This window comes from Lampris incognitus, chromosome 15, assembly GCF_029633865.1.
Source record: "Lampris incognitus isolate fLamInc1 chromosome 15, fLamInc1.hap2, whole genome shotgun sequence".
Lineage (NCBI taxonomy): Eukaryota > Metazoa > Chordata > Actinopteri > Lampriformes > Lampridae > Lampris > Lampris incognitus.
Genome location: NC_079225.1, coordinates 31573807 through 31592082, shown reverse-complemented (window position 1 = coordinate 31592082; position 18276 = coordinate 31573807). Strand labels below are relative to the sequence as shown.

At 43.9% G+C, this 18276-nt stretch overlaps 1 protein-coding gene across 1 annotated transcript in view; it reads right to left on the bottom strand.

Annotated features, from left to right (window-relative positions):
• Positions 1 to 4247: 4247 nt before the first annotated feature.
• phip (pleckstrin homology domain interacting protein) overlaps positions 4248 to 18276 on the bottom strand; it is a 52074-nt gene continuing 38045 nt past the window's right edge. The window contains exons 28-40 of the mRNA XM_056294356.1: positions 15858 to 15969; positions 14544 to 14605; positions 14208 to 14363; positions 12721 to 12841; positions 12255 to 12380; positions 11421 to 11496; positions 10217 to 10282; positions 9791 to 9943; positions 8786 to 8938; positions 8416 to 8627; positions 6201 to 6436; positions 5912 to 6061; positions 4248 to 5579 (exon numbers count right to left, since the gene is read on the bottom strand). Coding sequence (XP_056150331.1) covers positions 4861 to 5579; positions 5912 to 6061; positions 6201 to 6436; positions 8416 to 8627; positions 8786 to 8938; positions 9791 to 9943; positions 10217 to 10282; positions 11421 to 11496; positions 12255 to 12380; positions 12721 to 12841; positions 14208 to 14363; positions 14544 to 14605; positions 15858 to 15969 — 2342 coding nt within the window. The 3' untranslated portion in view covers positions 4248 to 4860. The remainder of the gene's footprint in view (positions 5580 to 5911; positions 6062 to 6200; positions 6437 to 8415; positions 8628 to 8785; positions 8939 to 9790; positions 9944 to 10216; positions 10283 to 11420; positions 11497 to 12254; positions 12381 to 12720; positions 12842 to 14207; positions 14364 to 14543; positions 14606 to 15857; positions 15970 to 18276) is intronic.

The following is an 18276-nucleotide window of genomic DNA, read 5'->3' as shown; positions in this document are numbered from 1 at the left end:
TGTCAAATTGGGACACAATGCCTACTGCATAGCAGAGTAAGGGCCCAGTCCCACAAAAGAATCTTAATGTTGAATGCATTTATACACACACACACACACACACACACACACACACACAAACACACACACACACACACGTTACTTTGCTATCGTTATTATTGGTAAGGGAACTAAGGCTTTGTTTTTTGGCTTTTAACATTGACTCATGTTAACATCATATCCTGTTTGAAACCCAGATTAGGATGTCCTCCCGACGAGAGACCCGAATATATAACTTTGATTTACCAGGGATACAACAGTATTACTGTGGCTACCGAGAAACGTATACATTTAAGCCAATCTACAGTTGCATGTAACAGGTTACATCAATTCACTTTCCAGAGCACTGTTCCATTATTTCTGCACACAAGGGATATTTGCGATCTGGATATTAGGTAAGACCTAAATCGGTACAAGAGCCATTTTCTAGAGTACCTCGTGCCTGTGAAGGATTTGAATTCAAAATGTCAGGGGAAAAATATATTAAAAATTATCTTGAGATGGGGGGGGGCATCTCTTGGAATGAAATTTCACATATGCACAATAAAAATACACTCATTGTGACATCAGAATAAATCTTACTGCTCAAGACACTTTTTGAAACTCCCAAGGCCAGTTCATTTCATGTCATATATTGTATCACGAAAAAAAGCACAGTAGAGTGTAAAACCTCACAAAACAAGCCCCACAGATCTTACCATAGAAATACTGTCTGTGTATGGCAGGCAGGGGAGAGAGTGAGACAAAAAAAAACAACAACATAAAAATCAAAAAAAAAATAAAAACCCACAATTATTGATCAAGGCAAGGGAGCTCAATGTGTTCACTGTGGGGAAAGTAAAAGTGATTTAGAGAGTAAACAACACATTCAAAAGCCATGGCCTACAACTTCAGTGCCTAAAGACAGAGTATGGCATTAAAAAAATCAATTACAAATAAAACATGTGACAATAATAATAAATTTTGAATATTATGCGACAGAAGACTTAAGAACAGACCAGGTGAATATAGATGGGTGCGTCAAAAACTAGCAACACGCTATCCTCGCTGGCAAATCCATAATGCAAAGTGCAATGAGCAGATGTTGACATTTAGACAGAAATAAAATCAAACCAGGAGGCCTCCATCTTTATGCACTTGGTCCATTAAGGTGTGTGTGTGTGTGTGTGTGTAACAGAGAGCAGTAGATTTGCCTCCATTAGAACTGATTAGCCTCGTTTGTTTCTCTTTAGTAAGCCTTCTGTACAGGCCCGTTAGGTTAACCCCGCGACAGGCTGAACCAGTACTTCCAACAAGGCTCCAGGAGAAACCGAGGACTCAAAAAATGCCGCAGTTAGCCAAGGCACGCAATCGGAACGATGAATAGGAGGCCTGTCCAAATCCAATGCAATGCATTTTGATCTCGCTCAATCCAGTTTGCGCCGATTTGGGCCTGAAAAAGTGCTAGAACATGCACAACAGAATTGCGTTTGTGTATGTGTGTCTGTGTGGGCACTATAAAAAGAGGTTCTTAACATTTAAAAGTTCATTTTTATCTGTTAACAATGCAACTCATTTAAAATATACAGTTACTCCTCACAACTGCATTGACAACCGGTCTGTGGTAAGTGCATCTCAAAGCTAGTCACCAAACGCTCCATTTATTGTACCTTAGGTTTAAACTCACGATAGGTTGGTTACAGTTGGATAATATATTGACATGAATAATGGTTTACAACAACAGTAAAATCTTCTTTTTTTTTACTTTATAAATACATTTCTTTGAGAGGTCTCGCAATGCTCGAACTGTATGCCACTGTTTGTACGCAGAAAGTGAATGACATACCCTTACTGTGTTAAAATTCATGTACACACACACACACACGCGCGCACACACACACACACACACACACACACACACACACACAGTCACAACAGAGATTTGTTTGCACATGTGCAGGCAAAGGCGCTCTGCAGGCAAGTGCATGCACGCATGCATGCATGCATGCGCACGCACGCACGCACGCACTCACGCACGCACACACACACACACACGACAGGAAGGCACAAGGTATTGCTAATGTTGCGGATGCACTGAAACATAGTCTATCCAGTCATGTAAATGATCCTCTCACCTCTGCATCCTTTTATCTTCCTCACAGTAAAAACAGCTTCAAAAAAAAACAAAACAAAAAAAACAAAAAAACGAGATGCTTACAAATTCTCTCTAATCGACATGCTGGAACAAAAACCAGTGTACCCACACACACCCACAAGCGCACAGAGTAAACAAAATTTACTTATATACAGTACCCAGCAAGGTACAACGTTTGGTATTTCAGCGCAGACACACACTTTCAGATAAGCTTGACAGCTCTGTCAATGTGTAAGACTTCCAAAACAAAGAGCCATACAGGGTTCCCACTCTTTTCAGGAAATCCTTCTCCAGAATTTTTCAAGGACATTTTCCATGGCTTTTGCTTGGATATGACCGCTGTTGCTGGCAGAAGATCATATCATTCGGTTTTAACTATCAATCTCGAAATGGACTGTCTATCTTTTAATTGCTACACCCCCCCCAAACTTCAAGCACTGATGTGCAATCTCAGCCGCTAAGCATATAAAAATATGGGATCTCAGCTTAAAATTGAGCTAAACATATGGCGGTTAAAAAATACGATTTTATAACCGAACTTTACAGTTTTCCATGACTTCAATAATATTTCCAGGAAATCTGATCACCTCTGTCATTTTCCAGGTTTTCCATGACTGGAAAGTAGTCGATAAATTTCCAGATTTACCAGAACGTGTGGGAACCCTGTATATTGTGTATATATGTATACATTGATGAGCCAAAATAATATGACCACTCACAGGTGAACTGAATAACGTTGACCATCTCCAAACAAGGGCACATGTCAAGGTCTGGGTAGATTAGATGGTAAGTGAACAATCAGTTCTCGTAGTCAATGTGTTGGATGAAGGAGTAATGGGCAGGAGGAAAGACCTGAGCGACTTTGACAAGGGCCAAATTGTTATGGCCAGACGACTGGGTGCATCTCTGAAACAGCAAGGCTTGTGGGGTGCTCCTGGTCATGAGTAGTGAGTACCGACAAACAGTGGTCCGAGGAGGGACAAACCACAAAACGGCGACAGGGTGTTGGGTGCCCAAGGCTCATCGATGCGCAAGGGCAACAAAGGCTATCCCGTCTGGTCTGAACCGACACGAGGTCTACTGTGGTTATGGGAGTAATGTGTCACAACACACAGTACATCACACCCTGCTGTGTATGGGGCTGCGTAGCCGCAGACAGGTCAGAGTGCCCATGATGACCCCTGTCCACCGTCGAAAGTGCCTACAATGGACACGAGAGCGTCGGAACTGGACCTTAAAGCAGTGGAAGAAGGTCACCTGGACTGATGAGTCCCGTTTTCTTTTAGATCACATGGATGGCTGTGTAGTGTGCTGTTCACCTGGGGAAGTGATGGCACCAGGATTCACTGTGGGAAGACAACAAGCCGGTGGAGGGAGTGTGATGCTTTGGGCAATGTTCTGCTGGGAAACCCTGGGTCCAGCCATTCATGTGGACGTCACTTTTACATGTGCCACCTAACTAAACATCGTTGCAGACCAGGAACACCCTGTCATGGCAATGGTATTCCTGATGGCAGTAGCCTCCAGCAGCAGGATAATGTGCCCTGCCACACTGCACATATTGTTCAGGAATAGTTTGAGGAACCTGATGAAGTTTTCAAGGTGTTGCCCTGGCCTCCAGATTCTCCAGATCTTAATCCGATTGAGCATCTGTGGGATGTGCTGGACCGACAAGTCCGATCCACAGCGGCTCTACCTTGCAACTCACAGGACGTGAAGGATCTGCTGCTAATGTTTGGGTGCTAGATACCACAAGACACCTTCAGGGGTCTTGATGAGGCCATGCCTCTGTTGATTGGCGCTGTTTTGGCGGCACACGGAGTTGCAACAACATATTAGGCAGGTGGTCATAATGCTTTTGCTCATCAGTGTATAATATATATATAAAAAGCATAAAGCCAGAAAGGCCAAAACACTTTGTCAAGCAGGTGGCAAGTGACAAAGCTCTTCCACACAGACCTGACAAGAGGTTCTGAGGGCAAACACGTGAATGTTGCTTCAAATATTTGAGCTCCTTGAGGTGCCATTGATCTATCTTGTCAGACACTTAAAAAGTTATCAAAGTGGAGCTAAATAAGATACAACAAGCAGTACTCATTTTTTTCAAGTACTAAAACTGTTTTTTAACTACTATTTCATCCTGGTCTGCCCTAGAAAGTGTTTTAGGTGAGACGGAGATGAGGAGTGGTTCACTGGACAGGAGTGAGTCACAGGACTGTCAACAGAGGAGTCAGTAAGTGCCAATAGGATCCAACATGGACCAATAGCGTGAGGGGAGACAGAAGAAACCAACCAGTATATGGCTGTCAGTTGGCATGATAATGTGCTTCCTGGGTCAAGAGGAGGAGAGGTTGGAGGAGAGTTCCCTGCAACGCTGTGTTGCTCTATCAACTTTGAATAGCAGCAGCTGGACTAGTCATATCCTTCTCTCACACACACACACACACACACACACACACACACACACACACACACACACACACACACACACACACACACACACACACACACACACACAGAAACACTGAACATGATTTGTCAAAACCACTCCTGACCTTCTTCAACCCATAAGCTAGGAGTTATCAGGCAAAACATCTCTTGCCCTCTTCTCCATGCTGCAAATGTAGGCAGCAAATTGAAATGTCTCCTTCTCACTTTCCCTGTGTCTGGCTGCTCCACTGTTTCCATTACCAGCCGATGAGGTTGGCTTTGGCCTTCTCGGTGAGCTTGCGGACACGGCCCTTGGAGGAAGTGCCGAATGTGATTGACGAATCCTCAAACAGCAGCTGTCTCTGTTCCTCCTCAGAGTCCTCCTCCATATACCAGGCTGACCGTCGCCCCTGGTTACGTGTGCGCATTAATGCCCCTGCCCCTGCCCCCTCCCCCTCCTCATCCTTTGGAGACTCCCTCCGATGGGAACGGTGGGGAGTGTTCTGGGGGGGCGGCGTGGCCTCCTCATTGGCTCGCCTGCTGCTCCTCCTCAGCGGGGATGGATCAGATGGCTCAGCTGGTGGAGGAGGGGCTTCCTCAGTTCTGACCAATCTGGGCCTGCCCCGCCGCCTAGGTGTCGCCACCGTGCCAGAGTCAGACAGCACAGGCACTTCCTGTGCAGAGAACACCCCACCCTCATCGCCGGTGGACTGGTCAAGCTCGTCCTCAGGGGTGGAGCTCCCATGGTTGCTCCTCCCCCTCATCTCTTCCAGTTCCTGCTTGCTCTTCCTGCCTCTCTTTTTCCCTGGGGGGCGGCCCCGGGGTCTGGGAGAGCTCACTGGAGTGGTAATTTCAGGGGGACTGACAGGCGGGTCGATCCTGGGTTTCCGTCCTCTTCTTCCCACACCCAGGGTCATGTGGGCACTGTGTCCATTCAGGTGGGCTGTGTTCTGAGCTGAAGGGCTTACAGGAGAGGCTGAAGGGGAAGCGGTATAAAATGAGAGGGTGTTAGGATGGGAGAAAAAGCATCAACGGTAATTTTTGGAACAAGTGAGCAGAAAATATTATGTGTACCAACTTTAAGATTGAACTAGAGTGTCACACAAGCAAGTCTTTCATTTTCATTCAAAGTCATGGGGGGGGGGCTTTTACACAATGCCGATCTTGGAAGGCATTGGGTGAAAAGGTAGGAAAACACCCTTAACAGTTTCATACATGCTACATTTTCTTATGGGCAACTGACTGGCCTCCCAATTGAATTACCATGCTAGGAGACTGGAACATTAGGCAATCAAAAACACCTCTTACCGGCCGTGTGTCGTACAGGAGTCCTGAGTTTCCTTCGGGTACTGCCCCCGCTGCTACTCTCTGCAGCAGGAGGGAGGGTTGGGCGTTCACTAGTTGGCGGAGTCAAGGTCGACACAGAGTTATGAGTTCGCAACGAGCGAGTGGGGGGCTCTGAAAACGGGCAAAGACATCTTTTCACAAATTGCCAAGTTTCTGCTACAGTTTAATTACAGTTGTAAACAAGAAGCTCATGAAATTCAAATAAAACCCACTCTCATTAGTATTTGTTGACAACAGCTATTACACTCACCTGATGTGCTCTGTGCAGCGCCTGCAGGGGTGTGTGATGAAGACGGGGGTGAGTGTGTGGAGTGGCGTGCACCACTGCGTGTACGCCCTGTGGCCTGCGTGTCGGCCTTCCCATTCAAAAGCTGAGGGGGTTGTTTGAGGGGGACATTCTGCCTCAAAGAGGCGGACCGTGGAGGCGCTGGTGAAGGCTCCCTCCTACCTGACACCCTGGATGACACCCGTCGCTTCCTCTCTGGGCTAGAGGTGGAATCGGAGGGGAGGTGTGGGTTAAAGCAGATTCAAGGATTAGTAATCTAATCACAAGTGTGCAGAAAAGCATACACACGTGCACACTGGTACTTTAGCCACAGGGTTGTTTCTTACTCATTTTAGATAAAGTACTCCTCTTCATTAAAGGCCCTGCACTATTAGACAAAAAAAGCTTAAAAAGCTTCCCGGCTAAGACAATCACTGCAGTAATAAGGCTAAAAATGATGAATTATCTAAAGAAAATTTAAGAGTTTGAAATAATTTAGCAATCTTTAGCAATTTTTAAAAAAGGCACAATAATGACTTTTTAATTCACTACATTATGTGATCTGTAATCAAGTATTTAATTGTAGAATAAAGAAAAATTAAGTATTGTAAATACTGGAGGGACATTATATAAATGTACCCCATAGCTTGCTGTGCAACATATTGTAGAACGACATGTTACCCATCGATTAGGACTATCAAATCACTTTCTATTGCTTGTTTATTATATATTAATCTTCAGTTTTTGATTATATAAAACTCTGAACATACACTACCGTTCAAAAGTTTGGGATCACCCAAACAATTTCATGTTTTCCATGAAAAGTCACACTTATTCACCACCATATGTTGTGAAATGAATAGAAAATAGAGTCAAGACATTGACAAGGTTAGAAATAATGATTTTTATTTGAAATAAGATTTTTTGTACATCAAACTTTGCTTTTGTTAAAGAATCCTCCATTTGCAGCAATTACAGCATTGCAGACCTTTGGCATTCTAGCTGTTAATTTGTTGAGGTAATCTGGAGAAATTGCACCCCACGCTTCCAGAAGCAGCTCCCACAAGTTGGATTGGTTGGATGGGCACTTCTTTGAGCAGATTGAGTTTCTGGAGCATCACATTTGTGGGGTCAATTAAACGCTCAAAATGGCCAGAAAAAGAGAACTTTCATCTGAAACTCGACAGTCTATTCTTGTTCTTAGAAATGAAGGCTATTCCATGCGAGAAATTGCTAAGAAATTGAAGATTTCCTACACCGGTGTGTACTACTCCCTTCAGAGGACAGCACAAACAGGCTCTAACAGGTACTATTTAATGAAGATGCCAGTTTGGGACCTGTGAGGCGTCTGTTTCTCAAACTAGAGACTCTAATGTACTTATCTTCTTGCTCAGTTGTGCAACGCGGCCTCCCACTTCTTTTTCTACTCTGGTTAGAGCCTGTTTGTGCTGTCCTCTGAAGGGAGTAGTACACACCGGTGTAGGAAATCTTCAATTTCTTAGCAATTTCTCGCATGGAATAGCCTTCATTTCTAAGAACAAGAATAGACTGTCGAGTTTCAGATGAAAGTTCTCTTTTTCTGGCCATTTTGAGCGTTTAATTGACCCCACAAATGTGATGCTCCAGAAACTCAATCTGCTCAAAGAAGTGCCCATCCAACCAATCCAACTTGTGGGAGCTGCTTCTGGAAGCGTGGGGTGCAATTTCTCCAGATTACCTCAACAAATTAACAGCTAGAATGCCAAAGGTCTGCAATGCTGTAATTGCTGCAAATGGAGGATTCTTTGACGAAAGCAAAGTTTGATGTAAAAAAAATCTTATTTCAAATACAAATCATTATTTCTAACCTTGTCAATGTCTTGACTCTATTTTCTATTCATTTCACAACATATGGTGGTGAATAAGTGTGACTTTTCATGGAAAACACAAAATTGTTTGGGTGATCCCAAACTTTTGAACGGTAGTGTATAAAATCAACATTCTCTCCACAATTTCTTGACAAGGTAGTGCTGACCTTATAACCTTATTATCTTAGTCATTGAAAGTTTCCTTTTCTTTCAGAGAACCCGTTAATTGCAACTGTTCATAATACATGTTAGAATTGTTTTTGAAACAAAAGTGTGATTGAGAAACCAAAATCAATTAATGCACGATTAAAATCTATGCTTTGACACACGAATAACAAGTTCATGATATCTACCTGGACGCTGTGCTGCTTGCGGGAGATTCACTCTTCCTCCTTCTCCTCTTGATAGCTTGCCGCGTCTGTCTGTCCGTGGTGTGCCTTGTCTGTTTCTCCGCACCCTGCCTGGTCAGTTTGTCTGTCAGGCCATGGATGGCCTTGTAGTCAGCCAGGATGGAGCTGACGTGCTCTTCAAAGAGTGCAGAGAGACGCAGACTCATACTGTAAATCTGGAGACAAAAACAGAGATAAAACATGAGAATGGATTCATTATATCACATTTTCTTCAGAGATCTGAGGGTAAATATTGGAAAAACATGCATCATACATATGCAAAATGTGCCTGTGTGTGAGGATGTGTGCACATGTGACTGCATTTGTGTCTCACCCGAGACTTCTTACTGGGCGTGTAAGCTTTGGAATTGCTGAAAATGAGTCGTACGTCTTTGCAGAGTTCAATAGGAGACTGGTACTTTCCTTCAGCGAGTGCGCTGAGAACCGTGCTGAAGTCCATGGGTGACTCAACTATTTCCAGGTAGTCCTGTGACAAGCAATGACAAGTTAGAGCTGCTCTATCCAGGACAGACACACAGAGACAGAAGAGGGAAATGAGGAGAGAGTGAGTGAGACAGACACACAACAGAAAAAGAGTGGAAGGAGGAAAACTGAGAGACAAAGAGTTAGATCTATAATATCAAGGGTAAGGATGGTGCCCCAAAGCAGCTGCCACAGGGTCATGCTCCTACCTGTATATTATCTCTACAAATGTATTTTGTGTCTTAGCATTCCATGCAAGTAATTCACCAAGTCAAAAAAAAAAAAAACCAAACATTTTTCCCCCTTTTTTTTTCTCCCAGATTGTACCTGACCAACCACCCCGCTCTCCGAGCCATCCCGGTCGCTGCTTCACCCCCTCTGACGATCTGGGGAGGGCTGCAGACTACCACAGGCTTCCTCCGATACATGTGGAGTCAGCAGCCGCTTCTTTTCACCTGACACTGAGGAGTTTTGTCAGGGAAATGTAGCACTTGGGAGGATCACGCTATTCCCCCCCCCCATTCTCCCTTCACCCCGAAAAGGCGCCCCAACCTACCAGAGGAGGGGCGCTAGTGCAGCGACCGGGACACACACCCACATCTGGCTTCCCAACCTCAGACACAGCCAATTGTATCTGTAGGGACACCCGACCAAGCCGGAGGTAACATGGGGATTCGAACTGGCGATCCCCGTGTTGGTAGGCAACAGAATAAACTGCTACGCTACCTGGACGCCCACCAAGTCAAATTTTTGCTCTGCAAAAATAGGACTTGGCAAATAAAACAGATTCTGGTTTTGATCTCTATGGTAACCAGTAACCAAGAGGGAACACATAAGCATTTTTTTTCCTAGTTACCGGGTACTCCTGGGTGTCCACAGGTTCTCTAAAGGGCTCAGAGTCTTCACACTGGAAGATGAGGTCCAGCAACTCTTTACAGCGCCCCCTCCAGGCTTGGGGGTCATATGACGGAGGTCGGGTTCGCAGTTGCCGCTTTATGGGACGACGCCCCTACACAAAAATGGCAGAGCTTCATAATAGAACAATCAACATAACAGAGACTCAAGGAAGAGCCCACTCTTCCTTTTCTTTTGATACTTTATAACGGTAAAACCAAGCCACTTCAAGGAAAACAATGACACCTCAGAGATTAGAATGACATGGCAGGCAAGGATTTCGCCTGTCTAAATAAATAAATGTTTTCTAAACTTGACATGTATTAGTTTATTAGAGCTTCTTCATTTGTAATGAGAAGGAAAATATATTTGCGGCTAATTATGTTACCCTTTGGTTTCTAGTTGATGTCCCAGGAGTATTAGTATCTTCATCCTCCTCCTCCTCATCATCATCCTTCACAGACATTGAAAAAAACAAAACAAAGCACAGTAACCAACTGCTTTGGGATTATGTTTACGACCATCAGTGTGATCTTGTAAAGCTCATGTAAAGTGTCACATCAGCATAGTTCAGAATCTGCACTCTAAGATGACAATGATGTCTCATTTATAGGTCTCCCAAAAAACATTTCATGGGTAATTGAGGCTGAAACTTCCCAGATTAAACCCATGGAAAGTGCTAAACAGATTATTATGGCTCGGGCTGATAAGGACAACGATGCAGTTTCTTGATAGAACATGATGTCAATGTATTGTCATATAGGGTAGATACAAGAGTTCTTCACAATCATTTATCCATCAGAAATTCTCATACTCGATATCTGAAGACGTAGGCAGTAGTAAATAAAAGCAATTAAAAGGCATATTTTAAAACAAAAATTACCCTTTCTTCACAGAGAGACCAAATGAGCTTGCTTAACTAAGAGGGGTACCTTAAAATACTAGATGCATAGCATCTCAGACTTGACACTAAGTGTAAAAACAGTTCTGGTTACATTTTATCTGTTTTCTTGACAAACCTTTTCTCTTGCTAGTAATTGTAATGCAGACCACTGGTTGATTTAATTGAGATTTGAAAGTAACATTTTGTCCATCCGTCCATTAGCCAAGCCGCTTATCCCAATTGGGGTCGCGAGATGCTGGAGCCTATCCCAGCAGTCATTGGGCAGCAGGCGGGGTGACAGGCTGCCAGACCATCACAGGGCCCACACACACACACACACACACACACACACACACACCTACCTCGGGACAATTTAGTATGGCCGATTCACCTGACCTACATGTCTTTGGACTGTGGGGGGAAACCGGAGTACCAGGAGGAAACCCACGTAGACACGGGGGTAACATGCAAACTCCACACAGAGAATGACCTGGGATGACCCCCAAGGTTGGACAACCCTGGGTTTCGAACCCAGGACCTTCTTGCTGTGAGGTGCCTGTACTAACCACTGCGCCCAACATTTTGTATCAAATCAAATCAATTTTATTTGTATCGCCCAATATCACAAATTTTGTATTTATTTTGTTACAGTTTCCTTCCGATGAAAGAAAATTCTGCAGTAAACAGACAACACTGACTGCAAACATACCTCGTTCTCTGAATCAGAGAAAGTAGACTTCTTCATAGCTTTGTAGAGGGGGATGAGGTCTGTCAGACTTTGGTCCCTAAGGGATGAAATGGGAAATGTTTTTAGCCACTGTACGTCAACAAGGCAACATGTCCCTAAAATATAGGCGGAGTAAAAACATTTAATATAATTGGTAATAATGAGTAACTTTTTAGCTTGACTTGAATGAAACCATGCAATATCAATTGTGCGTAAAAAATTGGGTGCCTGGTATGGAAATAAAGGAAAAAAGTAATACTACAGGATGTGTTAAACTGAAACCATGATTTAGAGATGAAGAGCTGTGCATGTTTGTTTGTTTGGTTTTTTTGCCCCCTTTTTCTCCCCAATTGTATCCGGCCAATTACCCCACTCTTCCGTTCCATCCTGGTTGCTGCTCCATCTCCTCTGCCGATCCAGGGAGGGCTGCAGACTACCACATGCCTCCTCCGATACATGTGGAGTCGCCAGCCGCTTCTTTTCACCTGACAGTGAGGAGTTTCACCAGGGGGATGTAGTGCGTGGGAGGATCACGCTATTCCCCCCAGTTCCCCCTCCCCTCCCCTCCAAAGAGGCGCCCGGACCAAACAGAGGAGCCGTTAGTACAGCGACCAGGACACATACCCACATTTGGCTTCCCACCCACAGACAGTCAATTGTGTCTGTAGGGACACCCAACCAAGCCGAAGGTAACACTGGGATTCAAACCAGCGATCCCCGTGTTGGTAGGCAACGGAATAGACCGCCACGCCACCCGGACGCCCCGCGTCTGTTTTTTGTTTTTTTGCCCTATAACATACAACTTTTTAAACTCACTTAATGAACTGCAGCATGAGGTCTGAGACAAACTTGGCGGTGGTGACAATAAATGCTCCAGGCTCATTGAAGGTTTGAGCGTTGTGTTCAATGTAACGAACTTCCCACATTAAAGAAGACATGCGTCTGAACGGAGAGAAAAGAGTTACGGAGTACATGTTAAATCATCTCTCTTCTTTCATATATTCTCTCTTCCTCACACAAAAACACACATCCAATCGCGCTTTACACACTTTAACACTTCCCTATGCATCCACACACTCATTTTCACATACACAACGGCATAGGCTGTCACCAATTCTCTCTCCCAGACAGCATTTCTCGCTATGTCCCTCTCGGTTCCTGTCTGTCTCTCTGTAAATGTTCCTCACACATACACAGACAGACACATAAAGGAAGGCAGAGTGAGAGAGAGACAGAGACAGCAAGACTTGAATAAATACACACAGAGAGAACAATAAACCACCTATAGAAGCGGTTCTCCAGCCTTTGGCGTATTGTGCTGAGGTCTGTGACATAGGCCACTACGGTGCAGTAGGTGGGATAGGCTTGTAGGTCTACAGGGAAGGCAAACGGAGCAGCCACATCTGAGGATGCACAGGTGGTGTTGGCAGCGGTAAAGGGAGTGAAATAGAGGCGAGATAGGACAGAACAATCATTAGGCATACTTCATCTGAAAAAGACAGCAACTCATCAAATATTTATCCAACACTTTAAACGTACAACTGGAAACAACAGCATGGATCACCATTTACAAAGTCACCATAACTAAACGTGACATAACACTAAGAATGTACACAATACAACAAAACCTTGCAGAAGTGCAAAAATAACGACAGATATGCGTAAGGATAAATAATAATAGGGTGTGAGTTAAAATGTTTAATCTCACTTCTTCTATCAGCTTGTTCCCTGTTTCTCAGGGGTCGCCACAGCAGATTTTATAGTTTCCATCAGTACCATGTGAGGGCACAGCACCAATGGCGGCTGTTGTTAACCCGGGCCTTAACCGATCCGGTATGGTCTTGTCAATCCGCATACTGATTTGGCAAAATTTTACGTCGGATGCGCTTCCTGACACAACCATTAACCCTATGGACGGGGGCACAGGTAAAGTGCTGGATGCCATCCCAGTATTCATGGACTTGCGCCCACTACTGTCACATTTAAATTTTTAATCTCACTGAATCCACATAATGAAGTGCTGGTAGAGATGGAGTAACCAAAGGAAGCAGAGAATTAAATTTTTAAAATAGGTGGCTCTTTTTGCTCATTCCAAATACCGCAGCCTCATTATATGAGATAATGGAGAAAAGAAGGGCTTGTTCTTCCATAAGGGCATTTTCTGTGGTGCTGGAGTTTATGAAGATCCTATATCAATACTCTTACTCTCGGAAGCTTTGTAAGTGTGGGCTCAGGCCCAAAAAAGCTAACCTAAAATCCGGTTGTGTGAGCAAACCACAGCCTGGAGCGTAGGAGTAACAGGAAGAGATCTGGGAGGATTAATCCAACTGGCAGTTTGTGGAGTTGCCAGTGTGTGTTGGGACTCCTAAAAAACACTAGGGGGAGCCTGCCTACCAACTTTTTGCATCTTGGACTTACAGCAATATCAGACGTGTCAGTCTGTGCTTGATTTGTTGTTGCATCACCTAATTGTAATTCAAACATCTACAATAATATCTGACACAATAACATTCGTGGCTCTTGGGGCTTAACATATGTCCAAACCCTCAGCAGCTTTATATTGATGACCTCAGAGAGTTTTGTGTCATTGATGGGTGAAATCGTATGAAGAACAACAGAAGGGAACGGCAGAAATTCAAGGCATTAAGTTGCTTTACAGGAAGTGTGACTTCACGTATAGTTCCCTATCTTATCCGAGCTGAAAAGACACGGCTCAGGGTGATGATCTCAGACAAGAGTATGTTTCAGCTGGTGCTGATGACATCATACCAAGGGTGCAGAGCTGGTCGATGGCTTTGATGATGCGCTCACACTCTTCAGAGCGTGTGCGGGATCCCCACTCCCCTTCCAAAGGGACATACAGAAGCTCCTTCTGTTCCTCTTCACTCAATGGTACACTCATGCCCAACTCTTCTGGGAATGATGCTGTAAAGAGAGAGAGTGAGAGAAAGAAAGAGAAGGAAAAAGAGCAACAAAAAAAATAAGTTTAGATGAAAAAAAGATTGAAAAGACAAAAGCAAAAGCTGGAGGAGAAATTGTTTAAAGGGTAAATAAATCTTTCATGCGATGAAGAAAATGTGTGGTGTGTGTATTCGAGAGACTGACCGTCATTTGGGATGGGCTCCATATCCCATGGACTCATCTTCTCTGTGTCTCCATTATCCCAGCTGGAGTGGAAAAGCATTAATGATTCATTCATCAGCTTTATCAAATCTAGCTGTCGACACACTCATTCTAATCTTTGTGCAATCAAGATAGTACATCCGGGATGCACCAGAATAAAGATCCTTGGTTGATGCAGACATGAAATAAAATGTTTCGCCAATACAGATTTTTATTTCTTTTTCTTACTTTTCAGAATGTACATCATTGTATAAATCGAATGCATGTTGCTTTGGAGCCATGGTTCTCAATGAAAATTCAATTACAAAAGTGCAAAGACTGAAAAAAGCTTTAATTAGTACTATAGCATATTCAGTCCTGTCCACGTGACATTATTCCCAAGAATTCTCCAAATACGGAAAGCCATCCGAGAGTTTTATCGACTAGGACAAACACTTTGGAATCATTCGTTTACTCATCATATTCAAAGACCGTGACCAATTCTTTCAAATAATGTCACTTTTTCCACCACCAAGTACAGTGTTAAGAGGAAAAATCAACTCAAACAGAGAACAAGCTTGATGTTTCAAAAGTGAATATCTGAGACAAATTGCAGCAAGGCAGAAAAAACTGATGCTATTATCAATAGCAATTTAACCACGTTAAGTGGTTAAATTTTTATGAGACTTCTTGAGGACAACACATCATGAGGTGTTCATGAGGTTAAGTGCTATAAATTGTTGTAGCATCATAATTAGAATTAACTTTATGGCCAGTCAGAACATGTGCGTGCTAGGAAACTGACACTACATATCTGTTCTCATGGTTCTCGATGTACATGCACTTTTCAACAGAGATGGTTTTAAGTCTTATTCAGTGTACAATGTGCACAAAGGTACTGTTTCCACTTCAGAAGGCCTTTAAACCTGAGATCACCACTTCCTCTCGAACTGCTAGCTTTTTGAAACTCAGAAGTGGCTCTTTTGAGGATACAGTGACAACTGTGCAGTGATGGCCATGACATTTTTGTACTGGCTGAGCACTAAGGTTCGAATACAAATTCTCATATTATTTGCATTTTTTCCTCGCTGCAGGTGAAACATCTCCCGCTTGCTCCTCATTCCACAGGGAGAAATTATACAGTAGACAAGGAACTCAATGGAAATTGTAAGAGGGTTGACCAAGTGACACAGACTCCAATCATGGATCATAGGTTTCTACAGTTACTTCTAACAGCCAATATTCACGGAAATAAAACTGCTTTGAAGCAATTATTTACTCAGTTTCTACCCTGTGAGCGTCACAGTTTGACCATACCAGACATTGTAGCACTGGAACAGGCTGTCAGGGTACTGGGGCTGGAAGGGCTCCTGGCTCTCAATGGTTCCAAACCACCAGGCGTCATCAATCACTGACCGGAACCTGTCTCCTGCCCGCGCACGTGCACGCACACACACATGCACACACACACACACACACACACATATGTACGCGCGCACACGCACACACACACACATACACACCAGAACAATTTAGATCTTTTGGAGTAATGAACAAATGTAACTGATACTTCATTGATTTTTATGGGAAAATTCAAGCTTTTACATCACTCTTAAAGCTAGTACAAGGAGTATTTTTATTAGTCTCACTTCAATTTTTATGCCTCTACTGTGTAAGACCAACATAATCAAATGAGGCTATTAGTGACATGATTATTGCAATATAATGATTCTAAATGCTTGTTTCCAGGTCAGATTCCCAGTGAAATCTGACAAAAAGTTTTACAGCACACAGTCATAATCATATACGCATGGTCGTAATTAGAGATGCATTACCTCATTGCTGTGTATTCTTGCAAACATCTAATTTTCCATCACACCCATTGCATCAAAACAAGCGCCCAACATTGCGACAATGTCTTTCTTCCGCAAAACACAGCATCAGGCAAGGCAAAGTCAACAAAAACTCAAAACCCCTGATAGCAGCTTTGAATTAAACATCTAATCACACTTAATGATTGCAAAACAGCCCTCCTGGAGATGGCAGAGATCCAGTATCTTGCTCACGGACGTTTCTGCAGGCCAAATGCTGAGTGATAGAAACCTGAAGGGGAGATTTGTGGTTGAAGAGCAGCCTGAAAAGGGATCGGAGCATGATACATCATTACACATTTTTAGCACTTGGGGTAAAAAAAATAAAGGGAACGCTTGAGAGTAGTCAATACTTAAAGATGACCTCAACCTCAAGTCAATCAAACAAACAATGTATTCGCCGCAGAGAGCCACTCAAGAACTTTTTTTTTTCGTTCTTTGTTTCTTAAAAGTTTATTTCAGACGGGTGTCCGGATAGCATAGTAGTCTATTCTGTTGGCTATCAACACAGGGATCACCGGTTTGAATCCCCGTCACCTCCGGTTTGGTCGGGCGTCCCTACAGACACAACCGGCCGTGTCTGCGGGTGGGAAGCTGGATGTGGGTATGTATCCTGGTCACTGCACTAGCGCCTCCTCTGGTTGGTCGGGGCACCTGTTCAGGGGGGAGGGGGAACTGAGGGGAATAGTGTGATCCTCCCACGCGCTACGTCCCCTTGGCAAAACTCCTCACTGTCAGTTGAAAAGAAGCGGCTGGCGACTCAACATGTATCAGAGGAAGCATGTGGATCAGCAGAGGGGGGGGGGGGGGGGACAGTGACCGGGACGGCTCAGAAGAATGGGGTAATTGGCCAAGTACAACTGGGAAGAAAACGGGAGGAAAAAAAAAAAAGAAGTTTATCTCAGACTATTTTACTGCCAATGCTCATATCCGAACATTCCCCAGTCATGATGTCTTTGCAAGCTACACCCACAATTAGCTTCATGAAACGGCGATTTAATCTCTCACTTTTGCAGAATGTCAAATTCATACCTCCAAATTCAAAAAAAGCAGTTCATGAATTTTAAGAACGCAACACAGGCCTGGAGGTTAACCCTCGCATGCTTTACAAAGATATCAAGATGTCACGCTCGGAAACTCAACTGAAACACAGCTTCTCTTAAGTCTATCAGAAGGATTTATTGACTGGACGGTGTGAATACAAATCACTTATTTGATGTAAAGCAGAATTCTCGCGCCTTAGAACATTCATTCATTATCCAAGCTGCTTATCCAAACCAGGGTCGTGGGATGCTGGAGCCTATCCCAGCAGTCATAGGGTGGCAGGAGGGGAGACACCCTGGACAGGCCGCCAGTCCATCACAGGGCCGACACATTCACACCTAGGGACAATTTAGTTTGACCGATTCACCTGACCTACATGTCTTTGGACTGTGGGAGGAAACCAGAGCACCGGGAGGAAACCCACGCAGGCACGGGGATAACATGCAAACTCCATACAAGAGGATGACCCCCAAGGTTGGACAAGCCCGGGGCTCGAACCCAGGACCTCCTTGCTGTGAGGCGACCGCGCTAACCACTGCACCACTGTGCCATCTCAGAACATGTCACTGTGAAAACACAGAGACCAAGCAGATTACTGTCATAACAGAGACAATCCAAAAAACTGACCTCAGAGAACCTCATCAAAATTACTTCAGGAGAAACACGCAGCCTCCCTATGCAAATTACTCACAATCTCCTAAATTGTATTCATCAGGAACTTGTGGCAGCAATAAACACAGCATACTGTCATAACTCCCCTCCCTCACATCACATCAAGCACTCGAACTTGGCGCTCCTATGATAATGATGGAGCTAATAGA